The 19,827-nt window shown below is 43.9% G+C and overlaps 1 protein-coding gene across 2 annotated transcripts in view; it reads right to left on the bottom strand.

The window, feature by feature from the left end:
- The window catches only part of cd2ap (CD2-associated protein), a 253,762-nt gene that overhangs the window by 101,963 nt on the left and 131,972 nt on the right, over window positions 1-19,827 (bottom strand). For both annotated transcript variants that reach the window (XM_063034875.1, XM_063034884.1), the window contains one exon: window positions 4,240-4,343. In XM_063034875.1, coding sequence (XP_062890945.1) covers window positions 4,240-4,343 — 104 coding nt within the window. The remainder of the gene's footprint in view (window positions 1-4,239; window positions 4,344-19,827) is intronic.

The following is a 19,827-nucleotide window of genomic DNA, read 5'->3' as shown; positions in this document are numbered from 1 at the left end:
AACATTGGAAAATGATCAAGGTCCCAGAACACATCCTACACAATCAAGAAAGCTCACCAATGCTCTGCTTTCTGAGGAGGCTGAAGGGAGCCAGACTGTGTACATCAATACTCACGAACTTCTACAGATGTGCAGTGGAGAGCATCCTAACACGCTGCATCACTGCATGGTATGGTAACTGCATTACAGCAGACAGGAAGGCTCCAAAGCAGGTAGTCAAAACATCTCAAAGCATCACCAGCTATCCAGGTCATCTATACAGAAAGGTGCCAGAAAAAGGCCATGAAGGATCCCACCCACCCTGCTAATGGACTGTCTGTCCCACTCCCATCAGGGAGGAATCTACGCAGCATCCATGCTAGGACCACCAAATTCAAAAACAGTTACTCTCTCCAAGCAGTAAAGCTGATCAACACCTCACCCCCATCCACTACTGCTTTATAATTCCATTACCTTATGCACAGTCTGCCCTGTGCCTCATGCAACACTGTCAGAATCAGGTTAAATACCGGCAGCGTATGTCGTGAGATTTGTTGTAACACGGCAGCAGCACATTACAAAATTTAAAAATGTAAATTAAAGTATATGGATTAAAGTTAAATTGAATAAATAGCACAAAAAGGGAAAAAAAAGCAACACTCACAACGCACTGGAGGAACTCAGCAGGTGGGGCAGCATCCGTGGAAACGATGAGTTGATTTTTCGGGCCGGAACCCCCCAAAACGTTGACTCATCGTTTCCACGGATGCTGCCCAACCTGCTGAGTTCCTCCAGCGCGTTGTGAGTGTTGCTTTGATCCCAGCATCTGCAGATTATTTTGTATTTAAGGGGAAAAAAAAAGTAGTGAGGTAGCATTCATGGGTTCAACGTCCATTCAGAAATCAGACGGCAGAGAGAAGAGGCTGTTCCTGAATTGTTGAGTTTGTGCCTTCAGGCTTCTGTACCTCCATCCTGATGGAAGCAATGAGAAGAGAGCATGCCCTGGGTGATGGGGGTCCTTAATGATGGACATATAATCAATGTATATAAGCTATCTTATGTATTGATATTTATTGTGTTCTGATTATTGTATTCTATATCTTATTAATTTTTGTGCTGCATCAGATCTGGAGTAACAATTTTTCCCATTCTCCTTCACAACTGTGTAGTGGAAATGACATTAAACAATCTTGAATCTTGATATGACATTCCTTTGCACCTTAAACCTTTGAAGGGCTGACAACTTAATCCCTTCAGTATTAATCAAAAAGCTTCAAAACCTGGGCCTCTATACCTCTCTCTGCAACTGGATCTTGACTTCCTCATCGGGAGACCACGGTCAGTGCAAATCTGTAATAACATCACCTCGTCGCTAACCATCAACACTGGCACACCTTAAGGAAGTGCTCTTAGCCCTCTGCTCTGCTTACACTCATGAACATGTGGCTGGGCACAGCTCAAATGCTATCTATAAATTCACTGATGACATCACTGTTGTTGCCATAGGGTGTCCTACAGGAGTGAGACTGATCGGCTGGTCGAGTAGTGTCGCAACAACAATCTCGCACTCATGTCAGCAAGATCAAGGAATTGATTGTAGACTACAGGGAGGGGAAATTGGGAGAACACACACCGGTCTTCAAACAGGGGTCAGCAGTGGAAAGGGGGAGCAGCTTTAAGTTCCTAAGCACCAAGATCTCAGAGGATCTACTGTATTCTGAGCCCAACTCATTGATGCAATCGCAAAGGCGGCACATCAGTGGCTATATTTCACTGGGAGCTTGAGGAGATTTGAGCTGTCACTAAAGACTCCAGTAAATTCTTACAGATGTACAGTGGAGAGCATTCTGATTGTTTACATCACTGCCTCATACAGAGGCTTCAATGCAGGGGATAGAAAAGGGCTGCAAATGGTTGTAGACCCAGCCACCTCCATCATGGGCAAAAGCCTCCCACCACTGAAAACATCTTCAAAAGATGGCATTTCAAGAAAGGGCCACCCATCATTAAGGATACTCACCATCAGGGACATGCCTTCTTTGCAATGCTATCATTTGGCGGGGGGGGGGGCGGGGTACAGGACCAACACTTAACATTTTAGGAAGAGCTTTGTCCTCTCTGCCATCAGACTTTGGAATGGTCCATGAACACTAACCCAGCTAGTCTTCTTTTGTAGTATTTTTTTTTTACTGTTTTGTTCTGTACGGCTGCCACAAAACACACTTCAAACCAAAGTTAAAATTAAAATTACCATTGACTTTAGGGCAAGATATGCAAATATGATTTAGTAACATGCAGCAATGGTATTATGGTACCATATTATCTGAATCCATCATTGTTCTTTTTAATGCCTCCTCAAAATGATGTTCATCATTGAGGATTCATTGGCTGAGGTTAGCCAATGAGAATCACAAGATCTCCTCATTCTGAATGACCAGGTGCCTTGAGATTCATGGGATCAGAAGTATACATTGAAGACATAAAGGGCTCTGTGTATTACTGTAATGCCACAGATAGTGGGTATGTCTTGTCAGCTGCACACATAAGAAAAGGAATAGCACTGAGCTGGCAAAGGAAAACCAAAATGTTGATTTGATTTCCACTGCTAAATATTGTTGAAAAGCAAGTAAGAATGAAAAAAATTCCTAGCAGCTGCTAGATTTGACTTCAACAAATCAGCTTCCTGTCCCAGCTTCATAAAAAGTGCATGGGATATAAACATACACATCAACAAGCAATGTTTATATATTCAACTTATCCATTCTGTTCCTGGAATTGCTATGAACACAGGATCTTCTGCTTCAGAATAGATGGATAGAAGATGACATTACGTCTGGAGCAACACACAGAGTGCTGTAATCACATCTGAGCCTTCTTCCCATTTTAACAATGAGGATTTGACTCCCTACTTTGCTCTGGTTCTCTCATGTCAGATTTACATTCAGACACCTGCTGGTAGAACATAAATCTGACCAAACAGAGCAAAGTGGAGAGTCAAATACTTGAGATTTAGCACTCTGAGTTAGTGCAAAGAGAAAGCCAATACCAGCCATTTATGCATGTCCTTCTGGAGAGGAATCAAATGCTTTCCTCTGAAAGAGGTGTTTGAAACATTTATAATGTTTGAAACCAAAGAACGGTTGCTTCCAGAACCACAGAAGAACACCAGCAATTTTCTTTGAGACATCTCAAGGACCTATAACTTCACAAGCGAAAGCCAGAGACTGGATGGGGAAGGAGTATATAACGTAACAGACAAAGCAGAAAATAAACTACTGAAAATCCAATGCAAACTCACTAATAAGCCAAATAATGAGCAAAGCTACAAGACACAGGGTGCACTCTTTCTACCATAACCACATGACTTTGAGCCAATTAAAGATGTAAACTGCTCACTCAAATTACCATTTCACACAAGTATAACATTGCCCAGCCAGCTAAGAACACAAGGAAATGAAGGATTGGAAAAATCTGCTTATGAGAACATTAAATGACTTTGCAGGATAAATTTGTGAATTATGAATGTAGGTTAGTAACTGTCCTATCACTGCATAACTATAAATAAATAAATTGCACAATGCCCAAAACCAACTTCTATCATAACACACAAAAAAGTTGCTGGTGAAGGCAGAAGGCCAGGCAGCATCTCTATGAAGAGGTACAGTCGACATTTCGGGCCAAGACCCTTCGTCAGGACTAACTGAAAGAAGAGCTAGTAAGAGATTTGAAAGTGGGAGGGGGAGGGGAGGATCCAAAATGATAGGAGAAGACAGGAGGGGGAGGGATGGAGCCAAGAGCTGGCAAAAGGGATATTAGAGGATCATGGGACAGGAGGCCTAGGGAGAAAGAAAAGGTCGGGGGGAACCAGAGGATGGGCAAGGGGTATAGTGAGGGGGACAACCCCTATCCCTATATGGATTCTATCACAATCCATATTTGGAAAATATCAACCTGTTCACCCAAAAGCAAGGCGTTATCAGTAACAAATACTAGCAGAAATTCTTGAATCAGTTTGTCAGCATTCAACTTTGCCCAGTCCCAAAAATACTTGTAACATTATAAACGAGAATTAAGTTCAATGAAGAAAATAAAAGCATGTGGTTATTTTTATCTTTGACTATCTGTATATAGATGGTTGTCAAATAGAAATATTGATTGCGCATTTCAATCACATTTTCTCTTTAATGAAAAGGATCTTAAGTTACTTTTAAATGTTGCACTGAATCATGAACAAGCTTTTAATTGGCAAAAATATCTTACCTCTTCAATTACTTCAATGACATCACCCATTTTTATTTCCAATTCATCCTCATTTTGGGGAATGTAATCAAAAGTTGCCTCGCAATGTCGCTTTTTTGATCTTCCTGTGGGATTGACACACCAGAAATTACACTTAATAGCATCTGAAAAGACCATATTATAAACAAATTCTGCAGATGCTAGAAATCCAGAGCAACACACACAAAATACATGAGGAACTCAGCAGATCAGGCAGCATCCATGGAAATTAATAAACAGTTGACGTTTCAGATCGAGACTCTTCTTCAGTACTGGAAAGGGAGGGGGAAGATGGCAAAATAAATAAAGGTGGGGAGGGGAAGAAGGATGGCTAGAAGGTGAGCTGAAGCCAGGTGGGTGGGAAAGATAATGGGCTGAAGATGAAGGAATCTGATATGAGAGGAGAATGGAATACTGGAGAAAAGGAAGGAGCCCAATCAGTGAAACCCATCGCAAATTGGTAGACCACATCCTTGAGCACCTCCGCTCCAAAGGGAACTTCCTGGTGGTCCAACATTTTAATTTCAATTCCCATCCTCATTCCAACATGTTGGTCCATGGCCTCCTCTTGTGCCAAGAAGAGGCCACGCTCAGGGTGGAGGAGCAACACCTTACATTCCACCTGGTTAGCCTCCAACCTGATAGCATGAATAACAATTTCTTCTGGTAAAAAAAACTCTTCCTCCTCTTTTCTTGTATGCCCTACTCTGGACTCTTAACTCTTTTCACCTGCCTATCACCTCTCCTTGGTGCCCCTCCTCCGACCCTTTCTCCTGTGGTTCACACTCCACTTCTATCAGATTCGCTCATCTCCAGCCCCTTCTCTCTCTGACCCACATGGATTCACCTATTATCTTCTAGTCATTCTTCTTCCCCCACCTCAAGCTTTTTATTCTGGCATCTTCCCCCTTCCTTTCCAGTCCTGAAAGAGGGATTCAGCTCAAAACCTCAACTGTATATCCATTTCCATGGGTGCTGCCTGACCTGCTGAGTTCCTCCAATATTTTGCATGTGTTGCTTGAGATTTCACACTGCTCAGCTTAGCTTACAGTAACGACAACTTAACTCCAAAATTCTTCTCACAATCTGATCAATTTTCTTCAGAAAACTGGAACTGAATAACAGCAATATTGCATTTGATTCAGCAGTATAATGTTTTATAATATGAATATCAATATCTGGTGAATTTTGTAATTGCTTGTAACAGTTTTAGATCCAAATTAATTCCACTTTCAAAAAAACTCAAAATTATTTTGCTGAAAACTTTTTGAACAGCAAAAGTCTGTTTTCAAATCCTATTGTTAAATTGTTTTATCTAATTTCAAAGGCAATGATATCAAATTAACAGTTAAACTGTTAATATTTTAATCTAAAAGTTCAGCACTTTAATCATCAATACCTGGTGAATTTTGTAATTAACTATGCCTCGACTTTAAAATTCTTCTCACATACACAGGGTATAAATACCATAAAAATTAGTCTTTGCAGCTGCAGCATAATACATTATATGAGGATGAACACAAGTATACACAACTTACTCTGATGAAATCACTAACTAGTTAATATTAAAGGGATTTCACCTTGCTCAAGGGTGAAGTGCAGGAGAGCCTTACACCTCCTTTGGTAGAGACGCATCTCCAACCTGCCACCCAAAGTACCATTATACACCAGCTAAAAGGGTTATAGGGTAGTAACTAATCATATTTCTCACTTTAAGAACCTTAAAAATGTGAATATTGCACATATGCACAACCAATCAGAAGCACAGAACAATACTGCACTAGTTAATCAATGGTTAAATCCCATGCAGTCAAAAATACATTTTATATATGGAAACAATGTCTGCCTCATGGCTTTATTCAAAACTACATTGAAGAGTACATGAAAGACACACGAAAGGACATTGTTTATTAAAGCAAAACAGCACTACTTAGAATGTCATTGCACTGATACTCACGTACGCTTGTACAATGCCAGATATTGCTGGGACTACTTTTCTTAATTTTATGGCCAAAAATTTTCATTGGCAAAAATTATTTCACACCAAGACTGACACAGCACTGCATGAAATCTTGCTTTTGTTCATCCACTGAAAAGCTAACAGATTTCCCTGCAGGCAATGTCAATGCATGTGTCCAGTGCTCGCTGATAAACTCACAAAGCTAAATCTGACAGTTCAGCCTCCAGCTAGACTCCACACAGCTCTCACGACTCACAGGAAAATGTATGTGTCGCACAGGAAACAAACATTTTCTTTGTTTAGTCTGCCGCTCCTGCTAATGAGCGAAGCAGCACAAGCTGGAAATCAGAAATAAATTCAAGAAAATTCTAGAAATGCACAGCAAGGCAGGTAGCATCTGCAGAGAGAGAAACTCCACAGGTGTGCATGACCTACTATTCCTTCAATTTTGTGTTTTCATAATCCTTTTTAATTGACGTTGCCCTTCCTCTCTGTGCCTTGTGGCGCACTGGGCAGCAACCTTGCTGTTTCCCTAGCATTTGTCTGTTCTATTTTACAAGGCCGAGTTGCTGACTCGACATTCAGCCCAGCACACATGGAAAGCGTGCAAGGGGCCAGCTGAATTTTGACTCACCTTGAAGCCTGGTGTGGATGCAGCTACACCACCAGCTGGCACATTTTTAATTGAGATCTTTCAATAATTCCATTATTGATCACTATAGGCCATTTTGTATGATGTGGGTGATTATAGTCTTTCCATAACCATGCTTGTTCTTGGCAGATTTTTCTGAAGAAGTGGTTTGCCATTGCCTTCGACTGGGCAGTGTCTTTATGGTAACACAAAGCTTTACAGTACAAGAGATCTGGGTTTATTTCCCACTACTGCCCGTAAGAGTTTGTACTTTCTACGGTGACCACATGGGTTTCCTCTGGGTGCTCCAGTTTCCTCCCACAGTCCAAAGATATACCAGTTGATAGGTTAATTGGTCATTGTAAATTGTCCTGTGATCGGGCTCGGGATAGATCAGGTGTTGCTGGGTGGTGTGGCTAAAAGGCCTACTTTACACTTATGTCAATAAATATATAAGCACATTTACAAGATGGGTGACCCCAGCCATTATCAATACTCTTCAGGAATTGTTTGCCTAGCATCAGTGAGTGGTCACATAACCAGGACTCATGATATGCACCAGCTGCTCATACAACCATCCACCACCTGCCCCCATGGCTTCACACGAGCCTGACTGGGAGGCTAAGCAGGTGCTACAACCTGCCCAAGGGCGATCTGCAGGCTAACAGAGGGAGGAGCGCCTTACACCTCCTTTGGTTGAGGTGCATCTCCACCCTGCCACCCAAAATTCCATTATACACTAGCTAAAAGAATTATCGGATAGTAACACCCAGGGCATGCACTTTTCTCACTGTTACCATCAGGTAGGAGATACAGAAGCCTGAAGGCACACACTCAGCAACTCAGGAACAGGTTTTTCCCCCCTCTGCCATCCGATTCCTAAATGGATTTTGTAGCTTTGGACACTGCTTCACTTTTTAAATATACAGTATTTCTGTTTTTGCACTTTAATAATCTATTCAATTTATGTAATTGATGTATTTATTTATTATTATTTTTTCTCCCTCTGCTAGATTACAAGGGGTGATTGATAAGTTTGTGGCTTAAGGTAGAAGGAGTCAATTTTAGAAAACCCAGCACATTCATTTTTCAACATAGTCCCCTCCTACATTTAAACGTAACAACAGGAATTCTGCAGATGCTGGAAATTCAAGCAACACACATAAAAGTTGCTGGTGAACGCAGCAGGCCAGGCATCATCTCTAGGAAGAGGTGCAGTCGACGTTTCAGGCCGAGACCCTTCGTCAGGACTAACTGAAGGAAGAGTGAGTAAGGGATTTGAAAGTTGGAGGGGGAGGGGGAGATCCAAAATGATAGGAGAAGACAGGAGGGGGAGGGATGGAGCCAAGAGCTGGACAGGTGAGAGGCAAAAGGGATACGAGAGGATCATGGGACAGGAGGTCCGGGAAGAAAGACAAGGGGGGGGGGACCCACAGGATGGGCAAGGGGTATATTCAGAGGGACAGAGGCAGAAAAAGGAGAGTGAGAGAAAGAATGTGTGTATAAAAATAAGTAACAGATGGGGTATGAGGCGGAGGTGGGGCATTAGCGGAAGTTAGAGAAGTCGATGTTCATGCCATCAGGTTGGAGGCTACCCAGACGGAATATAAGGTCTTGTTCCTCCAACTTGAGTGTGGCTTCATCTTTACAGTAGAGGAGGCCGTGGATAGACATGTCAGAATGGGAATGGGATGTGGAATTAAAATGTGTGGCCACTGGGAGATCCTGCTTTCTCTGGCGGACAGAGCGTAGATGTTCAGCAAAGCGGTCTCCCAGTCTGTGTCGGGTCTCGCCAATATATAAAAGGCCACATCGGGAGCACCGGACGCAGTATATCACCCCAGCCGACTCACAGGTGAAGTGTTGCCTCACCTGGAAGGACTGTTTGGGGCCCTGAATGGTGGTAAGGGAGGAAGTGTAAGGGCATGTGCAGCACTTGTTCTGCTTACACGGATAAGTGCCAGGAAGGAGATCAGTGGGGAGGGATGGGGGGGACGAATGGACAAGGGAGTTGCGTAGGGAGCGATCCCTGCGGAATGCAGAGAGAGGGGGGGAGGGAAAGATGTGCTTAGTGGTGGGATCCCGTTGGAGGTGGCGGAAGTTACGGAGAATAATATGTTGGACCTGGAGGCTGGTGGGGTGGTAGGTGAGGACCAGGGGAACCCTATTCCTAGTGGGGTGGCAGGAGGATGGAGTGAGAGCAGATGTACATGAAAAGGGGGAGATGAGTTTAAGAGCAGAGTTGATAGTGGAGGAAGGGAAGCCCCTTTCTTTAAAAAAGGAAGACATCTCCCTCGTCCTAGAATGAAAAGCCTCATCCTGAGAGCAGATGCGGCGGAGATGGCGGAATTGCGAGAAGGGGATGGCGTTTTTGCAAGAGACAGGGTGAGAAGAGGAATAGTCCAGATAGCTGTGAGAGCCAGTAGGCTTATAGTAGACATCAGTGGATAAGCTGTCTCCAGAGACGGAGACTGAAAGATCTAGAAAGGGGAGGGAGGTGTCGGAAATGGACCAGGTAAACTTGAGGGCAGGGTGAAAGTTGGAGGCAAAGTTAATAAAGTCAACGAGTTCTGCATGCGTGCAGGAAGCAGCACTTCTTCGGCAAGGACTCTTCCACCCCCACCGATGACCCCTTCTCCCATCTTCAACCCTCCTCTTCTTCATGGACACCCGGCTCTGGTCTTCTGCCTGCTCTGGATCTCTATATCACTAACTGCCGATGGGACATCAACCATCTCGACTTCACCACACCTTGTCCCCATTCCAACCTCACTCCTTCGGAACGCTCTGCTCTCCACTCCCTCTGCACTAATCCTAACCTTATTATTAAACCCGCCGATAAGGGGGGTGCTGTTGTAGTCTGGCTACTGACCTCTACCTTGCCGAGGCACAGCGACAACTCGCAGATACCTCCTCTTATTTACCCCTCGATCGTGACCCCACTAAGGAGCACCAGGCCATTGTCTCCCACACCATCACCGACTTTATCCGCTCAGGGGATCTCCCATCCACTGCTACCAACCTTATAGTTCCCACACCCCGCACTTCCCGTTTCTACCTCCTACCCAAGATCCACAAACCTGCCTGTCCTGGCCGACCTATTGTCTCAGCTTGCTCCTGCCCCACCGAACTCATTTCTGCTTACCTCGACACGGTTTTATCCCCCCTTGTTCAATCCCTTCCGACCTATGTTCGTGACACTTCTCACGCTCTTAAACTTTTCGATGATTTTAACTTCCCTGGCCCCCACCGCTTTATTTTCACCATGGATGTCCAGTCCCTATATACTTCCATCCCCCATCAGGAAGGTCTCAAAGCTCTACGCTTCTTTTTGGATTCCAGACCTAATCAGTTCCCCTCTACCACCACTCTGCTCTGTCTAGCGAAATTAGTCCTTACTCTTAATAATTTCTCCTTTGGCTCCTCCCACTTCCTCCAAACTAAAGGTGTAGCTATGGGCACCCGTAAGGGTCCTAGCTATGCCTGCCTTTTTGTTGGCTTTGTGGAACAATTTATGTTCTGTGCCTATTCTGGTATCTGTCCCCCACTTTTCCTTCGCTACATCGACGACTGCATTGGCGCTGCTTCCTGCACGCATGCAGAACTCGTTGACTTTATTAACTTTGCCTCCAACTTTCACCCTGCCCTCAAGTTTACCTGGTCCATTTCCGACACCTCCCTCCCCTTTCTAGATCTTTCTGTCTCTGTCTCTGGAGACAGCTTATCCGCTGATGTCTACTATAAGCCTACTGACTCTCACAGCTATCTGGACTATTCCTCTTCTCACCCTGTCTCTTGCAAAAATGCCATCTCCTTCTCGCAATTCCTCCGTCTCCGCCGCATCTGCTCTCAGGATGAGGCTTTTCATTCTAGGACGAGGGAGATGTTTTCCTTTTTTAAAGAAAGGGGCTTCTCTTCCTCCACTATCAGCTCTGCTCTTAAACGCATCTCCCCCATTTCACATACATCTGCTCTCACTCCATCCTCCCGCCACCCCACTAGGAATAGAGTTCCCCTGGTCCTCACCTACCACCCCAACAGCCTCCGGGTCCAACATATTATTCTCTGTAACTTCCGCCACCTCCAACGGGATCCCACCACTAAGCACATCTTTCCCTCCCCCCCCCCCCGCATTCCGCAGGGATCGCTCCCTACGCAACTCCCTTGTCCATTCGTTCCCCCCATCCCTCCCCACTGATCTCCCTCCTGGCACTTATCCGTGTAAGCGGAACAAGTGCTACACATGCCCTTACACTTCCTCCCTTACCACCATTCAGGGCCCCAAACAGTCCTTCCAGGTGAAGCAACACTTCACCTGTGAGTCGGCTGGGGTGATATACTGCGTCCGGTGCTCCCGATGTGGCCTTTTATATATTGGCGAGATCCGACACAGACTGGGAGACCGCTTTGCTGAACATTTACGCTCTGTCCGCCAGAGAAAGCAGGATCTCCCAGTGGCCACACATTTTAATTCCACATCCCATTCCCGTTCTGACATGTCTATCCACGGCCTCCTCTACCATAAAGATGAAGCCACACTCAGGTTGGAGGAACAACACCTTATATTCCGTCTGGGTAACCTCCAACCTGATGGCATGAACATCGACTTCTCTAACTTCCACTAATGCCCCACCTCCGCCTCGTACCCCATCTGTTACTTATTTTTATACACACATTCTTTCTCTCACTCTCCTTTTTCTCCCTCTGTCCCTCTGAATATACCCCTTGCCCATCCTCTGGGTCCCCCCCCCCAACCCTTGTCTTTCTTCCCGGACCTCCTGTCCCATGATCCTCTCGTATCCCTTTTGCCAATCACCTGTCCAGCTCTTGGCTCCATCCCTCCCCCTCCTGTCTTCTCCTATCATTTTGGATCTCCCCCTCCACCTCCAACTTTCAAATCCCTTACTAGCTCTTCCTTCAGTTAGTCCTGACGAAGGGTCTCGGTCCAAAACGTTGACTGTACCTCTTCCTAGAGATGCTGCCTGGCCTGCTGAGTTCACCAGCAACTTTTATGTGTGTTGTCCCCTCCTACATTTACACACTTAGTCCAGCGGTCATGGAGCATACGGGTCTTGGACCTCCAGAAAGTGTCCACAGCAGGGGTGATTGATAAGTTTGTGGCCTAAGGCAGAAGGAGATGAGTTATACAGCTCTCATTCCATGCACAAGCAATTCAGCGCTTTGAGTGATAATGCAGAAAGTTTGAAGTTAATAACTCACCTCCTTCTACCTTAGGCCACGAACTTATCAATCACCCCTTGTATGTATTGCATTGAATTGCTGCTGCTAAGTTAACAAATTTCACGTCACACACCGGTGATAATAATCCTGATTCTGGTATTTCTCACTTTAAGAACATTAAAAAATGTAATATTGCGCATACGAACAACCAATCAGAAAAATAGAACAATATTGCACAGGAGTCATTTAATCTATCAGAATTGCAATAAATTGTTTTTTTTAAGGCTACTAAAAAAGTACCCTTTGCAAAGCACCTTAAATGTTTCCTTTAGTCTTCCGCAATTCTGTCACAAAAATAAATGGAGAAATTGTTCTGATCAAAATACTTCACAATTCTCAAACAAAAAAAACTGAAGAGAAGCTCTCATCGACCATGGGCTCACTCCATCTTTAAGCTAATTATATATGATTGTATGTCCATCATCCACATCTCCCCTCAACCCCCACCACCTTGATATCGATAAATATATCAGAGAATTGAATATCCTCAATGACTGAACTGGGCACTCTCTGAAGTCAGAACTTCAAGTTCCAGAAAGACTTGCCAGCTTCTGACAAATTGGACACACACACGAGATCAAAAAGCAAAAAGGTTCATGACTAGACATCGAAATTATTCAGAGACTGCTTCTCTCAAAATAGCTAATAACAGCTAATTCTTTAGGCATGTTAGAGCAATTAAAAAAATTATTGCATGCAAGATCTTACACAATCAAGTCAGTTAGTCAGTCATAAAGTACTGTCAGCTTGGTAAATTCAAACATGCAAAAAGTTGAAAAAAATTACTTTGCTTCCATTAGTAATTTTGAAACAAAACCAATTTTAAATTCTTGGAAGACCCAAAACCTGCAGCTTACATTAAAATATGATTTCTTTCCAATAGTCAAATGTGGTGCATCAATAAATTTACAGAATAATTAATATCAGATCATTTTAAATCACCATGAAATACCCATGAGGCACACTGATCAACTCGAATGCCTATTGTCCCTTTTGATTCTATCAAGTGGCTCACAACTCTTATCCAAACATTCAATACAAACCTGACACAAACTCACAAATGCAGCATGTATATATTAAAATTATTATACATTCTGAAAAAACACCTCACAAAGCACAGAATGCATTAAGGGATATATGGAGGTTTGGGATAAGTTAAACTACAGAATGATTTGAAAGATGCGCCATGACACAAATAGAACACCTTGTTTCCAAAACACTATGGATAGGAATATTAACTTTGCATTATTTGTTACACTTGTTGCAGCATTCTGAATGACGTACATTTATAGATATATATACATATATTTATAGCATGCCTAAAAGGGAGGGCCAATGCAGGAATTTATTTAGTCTAGCCCAGAGGCAAATATTAACTTTTGAATGGCAGGAAAGAAGATGGTACTAACACAATACACTATATTTAGAATTAAAAATAATGAATCGTTACATACGAGGTGAGACAACAGAATTTGTAACCACTATATTTGGCACAACTTCAGCACTGAGGTAAAACAAAACTGAGCTTTCTGAAAGCAGAACCATCTACTTTGCAGATATAATCTAATACCTTCATCTGGATACAATTTAGCTCTGAACAATAGTTACAGATCTCATTCATTCAAATCTTCCCACGACAGCTTCCAACCTTAAAATGCCCAGTCCGCACACGACCTGTTTCTGCCCTCTGTCCAGCAGCCACCGCAGAACTGTTTGGGCAGACCCATCATTTCATTTCATTGTTGCTCCACCTGACTTAGTTACGCTTACCATCAATTCATCCTTTCCTCGGATGCATTCCCTTCCTACTTCCATCTGTGACATTCTGGATACAATCAGCCACTTGACAGTTTCCAATGTCTTGGTTCTAATCAGTTCCTCTTTGCCATCGACAGGCAAGACCCTCTATACCTCCAACCCATAATCAAGAAGGTTGGAGTGCCCTCGGTTTATCTAACTGAGGGTCAACTGGATCACTCTCCCCCCCCCCACCACCCACCAAGACACCCTTTCAACTAGTTGAACTTATTCAACCACTCCCTTTCTCTCAGATCAAAGCTGTACCTATGGGAACTCGTTTCGATCTGAAGTGCACCTGTCTTTTCCTGGGAAAGAAGGAATAGATTGCTTCAGTCCTAATTGGGTCTGTCCTCTTCATTTTTATTTCCAGTACATCAGTGACTGCACTGTTGCAGTTTCCTGTAGTCTGAAAGAGCTCAAAGAATTTCATTACTTTTGCTGCTCTCCCCTTGACATTATCCATTATTGAAACTCCCTTCCTTTTCTGGATCTCCTTCAAAATTCCACCAGACACATATTCCTCTCTCCCCTTTCAACTTTCTAGGCAACCATTCCTGTGGGCTCCCTGATGTGCTCTCTGGCTTAAGTGAAACGCTCCCCATATTTTGGTAATTCCTATGCAAATGAAAGGGTTACAATAGCCAGCTCACCTCTTCCCTTTCTGGTGTCAACCTATGTTCCAAACCTTTTCTGGTATCCGTCCCCCACTTTTCCTTCGCTACATCGACGACTGCATTGGTGCTGCTTCCTGCACACATGCTGAGCTCGTTGACTTCATTAACTTTGCCTCCAACTTTCACTCTGCCCTCAAGTTTACCTGGTCCATTTCCGACACCTCCCTCCCCTTTCTAGGTCTTTCTGTCTCTATCTCTGAAGACAGCTTATCCACTGATGTCTACTATAAGCCTACTGACTCTCACAGCTATCTGGACTATTCCTCTTCTCACCCTGTCTCTTGCAAAGACGCCATCCCCTTCTCGCAATTCCTCCGTCCCTGCCGTATCTGCTCTCAGAATGAGGCTTTTCATTCCAGGATGAGGGAGATGTCCTCCTTTTTTTAAAGAAAGGGGCTTCCCTTCCTCCACCATCAACTCTGCTCTCAAACGCATCTCCCCCATTTCACGCACATCTGCTCTCACTCCATCCTCCCGCCACCCCACTAGGAATAGGGTTCCCCTGGTCCTCACCTACCACCCCACCAGCCTATGGGTCCAACATATTATTCTCTGTAACTTACGCCACCTCCAACGGGATCCCACCACTAAGCACATCTTTCCCTCCCCCCCCCCGCTTTCCACAGGAATTGCTCCCTACGCGACTCCTTTGTCCATTCGTACCCCCCCATCCCTCTCCACTGATCTCCCTCCTGGCACATATCCTTGTAAGCGGAACAAGTGCTACACATGCCCTTACACTTCCTCCCTTACCACCATTCAGGGCCCCAGACAGTCCTTCCAGGTGAGGCGACACTACACCTGTGAGTCGGCTGGGGTGATATACTGCATCCGGTGCTCCCGATGTGGCCTTCGATATATATTGGCAAGACCCTACGCAGACTGGGAGATCATTTTGCTGAACACCTACGCTCTGTCCGCCAGAGAAAGCAGGATCTCCCAGTGGCCACACATTTTAATTCCACATCCCATTCCCATTCTGATATGTCTATCCACGGCCTCCTCTACTGCAAAGATGAAGCCACACTCAGGTTGGAGGAACAACACCTTATAGTCCGTCTGGGTAGCCTCCAACCTGATAGCATGAACATTGACTTCTCAAACTTCCACTAATGCCCCACCTCCCCCTCGTACCCCATCGTTATTTATTTATATGCACACATTCTTTTTCTCTCTCTCTCCTTTTGCTCCCTCTGTCCCTCTGACTATACCCCTTGCCCATCCTCTGGGTTTCCCCCCCTCCCCCTTTTCCTTCTCCCTGGGCCTCCTGTCCCATGATCCTCTCATATCCTTTGCCAATCAACTGTCCAGCTCTTGGCTCCATCCCTCTCCCTCCTGTCTTCTCCTATCATTTTGGATCTCCCCCTCCCACTTTCAAATCTCTTACTAGCTCTTCCTTCAGTTAGTCCTGATGAAGGGTCTCGGCCTGAAACGTCGACTGTACCTCTTCCTAGAGATGCTGCCTGGTCTGCTGCGTTCACCAGCAACTTTGATGTTTGCTGCTTGAATTTCCAGCATCTGCAGAATTCATCGTGTTTGCCAGTTATTAGTAGGTTAACTGGCATTGTAAATTGTCCATGATAAGGCTAGGATTAAATCAGGGGATTGCTGGGCAGCACGACCCAAAGGGCCCAATCTCAATATCTCAATAAATGAAGAAACAATCAAAGACCCGTATTTTGCATTGCAATAATCTACACTACTATCTGCCATTTCAAAACTCTGCAGTAAAGAGACCTGAGCAAACCTGAGCAAACACGATCACTGAACAAAACAGTCTTCACATTATCTATCTTGTGTACAAGCCACAGTGATAACTGGATTTGTTGAAAATAATCAAATGAGATGAATGGATTCATGTCCTATCTTGTGGTGAAAGGACCAAATATATAATGAATGGAGGAAATTGTCAGCAAATGAAATTTAATTCCTGTAAATTTAATGGAAAAATATACTTGTTGAAAAGTGAAAATATTGTTTCTCTCTTCCAAAAAGATACATCAACCACAATAGTGGCCCTGAGCTTGGGGGGAAAGTTGCCCGAAGTGAGTGTTTTATTTTCACTCGCCTATAATGATCTGATGATCTTTCAAATCGGGGGAGGCTTTATGCTGTTAAGGGAATGTGTCAGTCTGGATTACAGCTCTTGATCACTGTAAGGAAATCACTTCTGAATGTGCACATTTGCTGGCAATCAGGTGAAAACAGAACTGAACTTGTCCACCATCTAACAAACAGCCAAAAAGAAAATTCCAGACTATTGGTTTGTTTTCCCATTTGGGGGGTGGGGGGGGGGGGGTAAAGAGAGAAAAAGCACAAAAATAGAAATAAGGTCTCAAAGGTTAATCTACTAACTAAATTAACTAAGTTAATTTATCAGTAATTCAAAGGTATAGGAATCTGTCCCAAATGCATTAATTCAGCAATTTGTTAGATTAGAAAAAGATCCGCATAAAGTTTTTGGAAGAAAATTCTGAAATCAAACTGGCCTAAAATAACAATATCCACTTCTGTGATATTAGACTTTTAAACAATGGAATAGATCACACCAATTCCGGCCTGTGTACAACTCTTCTTTGGTCAACATATTCTGGATAGATCATGTAACGACATATTTCACTTCTTTTCTGTCTCTTATGTTTGTTTTTCGCCTTGAACTATTGGAGCCGATGATTTGCAGTTTGGAGATCGTTTGGGTGTTTCGGGGCCCTGCAGTCTCCAAGGGGATTCTGGGAGGCAGGGGCAGCATGCATGAACCTTGTGACAAGAAGCTTGCGTGATGGGGCTCTACATGATGTTCAACTCCATTTCATCGATTAAAGTTTCCATTGTTCTCCAATTAAAGTGACGAGGAAGATTGAAACAGAGGCAAATATGGAAGGTGAGTGCTGGCTGCCTGCTTTTTGATCGCTAGTGGGATCCCTCTGCTGCCAAAGAGAGGAGACAGCCTTCTGATCGCTGGGGGATCTCTCTGCTGTCAGAGTGGGGACACTGCCTTTTGATCATTGGGGAAGTTGCTCTGCTATTGGAGAAATGGTGGGACCGCTCTGCTTCCGGAGAGGGCAAGGCCCACCGCAGTGCCTGGAGAATGTTACCCCCAGGTTTTCTGCGTTTTGGATATGGACTTTGACTATAGAGTTGTTTCAGTCTTATAGTTTATATTCTGTTTTTCGCCCAGTCTTTCTCTTTTTTGCTCCGTGTGGGGGAGGAGAATTAGGTGTCAAAGTGCCTGTTCTGTTTTCGTTTTTATTTGTATGGAGAGGAGAGGTTGGGGAGTTGATGATTGTGCTGTGTTTTCTTTCCTGGTTTCATGGCTATCTGGACAAGAAGAATTTCAGCGTTGTATACTTTGATAATAGATGAACCTTTGAATCCCTGAATGCATACCAATGATCATTGCAGAACTCGTGCAATTAGCCTACTGAGTTCATTCAGCTACTGAGAGGATTGCTCATCCGGGACCCACCTCCATGAACCTGCTTTTGAAATCCACATTTTAATTATTTGATATTTAACGACTTGTCTTGGGTTTAAAATTTCTGCTTTGAGAAGTGTGGAGAAAATAGTCTATTTTTTGCATAAGGAGGTGTTTTCTAGTAATTCCTAAAAAGCATCTTTATAAAATAATATGCCTCCAGCCCTGGACCTTCCTCATCCCGATAGTATTCCTTTATCCTAATGACATCTGAAAATTTATAATCTACTTACTTCTAACATTTCAAAGAATATAACTATGAGTAATGCAATTTCTCTTATATCTCTGTTATAGTGCAGATTTGAAATGTCTGTATATCCTTTAAGGAAGGAACAGACTACCTCCTCAATGGTTTAAAGTGGGAAATTGTAGAGTGCTGTAGATCCACAGACCATTAAAATTTCATGGACAGGTACAATAAGTAAACACGCAGCTAATAGAATGCTCTTCATTTATCTTGATTACTAGAATACTTACTTATTTATATTGTTACGTACCCCGTAACTGGGTTGCCAAACCAGCAGAAATGGATCACTCAGTTGGAGTCTGGAGTACTAGAACTAAGAAAGTTTTATTAAAGAAACAAGCAACACAGTAATCGAAAGGATAATAAATGCAACAGTTCAGTGATGATAAACACACATGTGCACAGAATTAAGATAACAGCATCAATCAAGCTCTATCGTTGTCTAGGGGTAAATGACCAATTTCAAAATGACTCAAAGTTCAGTCCAGTTTAGTAGTTCAGTTCGCAGTAATCGTTGCCATGGCGGTGGTCAACGTGGGGGAAGAGAGAGATAGAATAGGAACAACTCATCATTCAGAACGGCTTCACTCACAGACCAGCAAGATGGCTCACAGACCAGCGAGATGGCTCACAAACAGCTTTTGGGCAGGTCCTTGGTGATGTCACCTGAGGTCACCGACTGTGACCCCTCCTCCAGATGCGGTCGATCCTCTGCAGTGAACCCGGCACCCAGGCAAGGGCGGACACACACCGGGTTCCCGCTGATCGTACCTTTCCACCCACTCGTGAGAAACGTACCGCTTCCAGGGTCTCGTTACCTCGGGTGGCGTGTGTGTCTGTCTTAGCGAACCTGTCCCTTTTTATCCCCCTGCTGGGGTATCGCCTGTCCATCACTTCAAACAGTTCAGGGCTCAAAGGGGGGAGCCGCTCCAGACAGCTCTTCCTCCCACATCCCTTCATTACACATCTCCAGACGCTGCTCCATTGTTCCTTATCTCTCCTTCCCCTGAGGGCAGGTGGCAGACCAACTGCTGATGCCACTGATGCTAGCCCAGGCCAGCAAACATCTTAATTTTATGTGTATTCTCGTAACACTTCCCCCCTTTAAGGATTTTTACCGGGAGGTAAAAATTACAAACATGACTACATTATCTGATACATACACAATATACATCTTTAACAGTTATTTAGCTAATACAGAGAATTTGAAGCTGTCAAAACCTTGACAGACAGTCATCACATTTTCTGTTCCTTTTACACGTGTTATTAATAATCCCTTAGACCAGGCTCCAACTCAGCAAACTTCATAGTGGCCAAAAACACTGATGAATTGCGACCAATGTAACCTCTCATTTGGTTTTGTCCCGGACCACAATAACAAGGGTCGTCCCATTCCGACTCAATTTTCTCTCGCAAGGGCTTAGTAGGAGGGGGACGGGTATTGACCGCAGAGTTATTGCAAAACTTCCTGCAGTACCCCACCATCTCCAAAAGCCTTCTGAGGGCCCTCTTGTCTGTCGGGGTTGGGAGGTCAGCGATAGC

The sequence above is a fragment of the Mobula hypostoma genome, chromosome 2 (genome assembly GCF_963921235.1).
Source record: "Mobula hypostoma chromosome 2, sMobHyp1.1, whole genome shotgun sequence".
Taxonomy (NCBI): domain Eukaryota; kingdom Metazoa; phylum Chordata; class Chondrichthyes; order Myliobatiformes; family Myliobatidae; genus Mobula; species Mobula hypostoma.
Note: the sequence above shows the minus strand (reverse complement) of the source record. Positions and strands in the feature narration are given on the sequence as shown.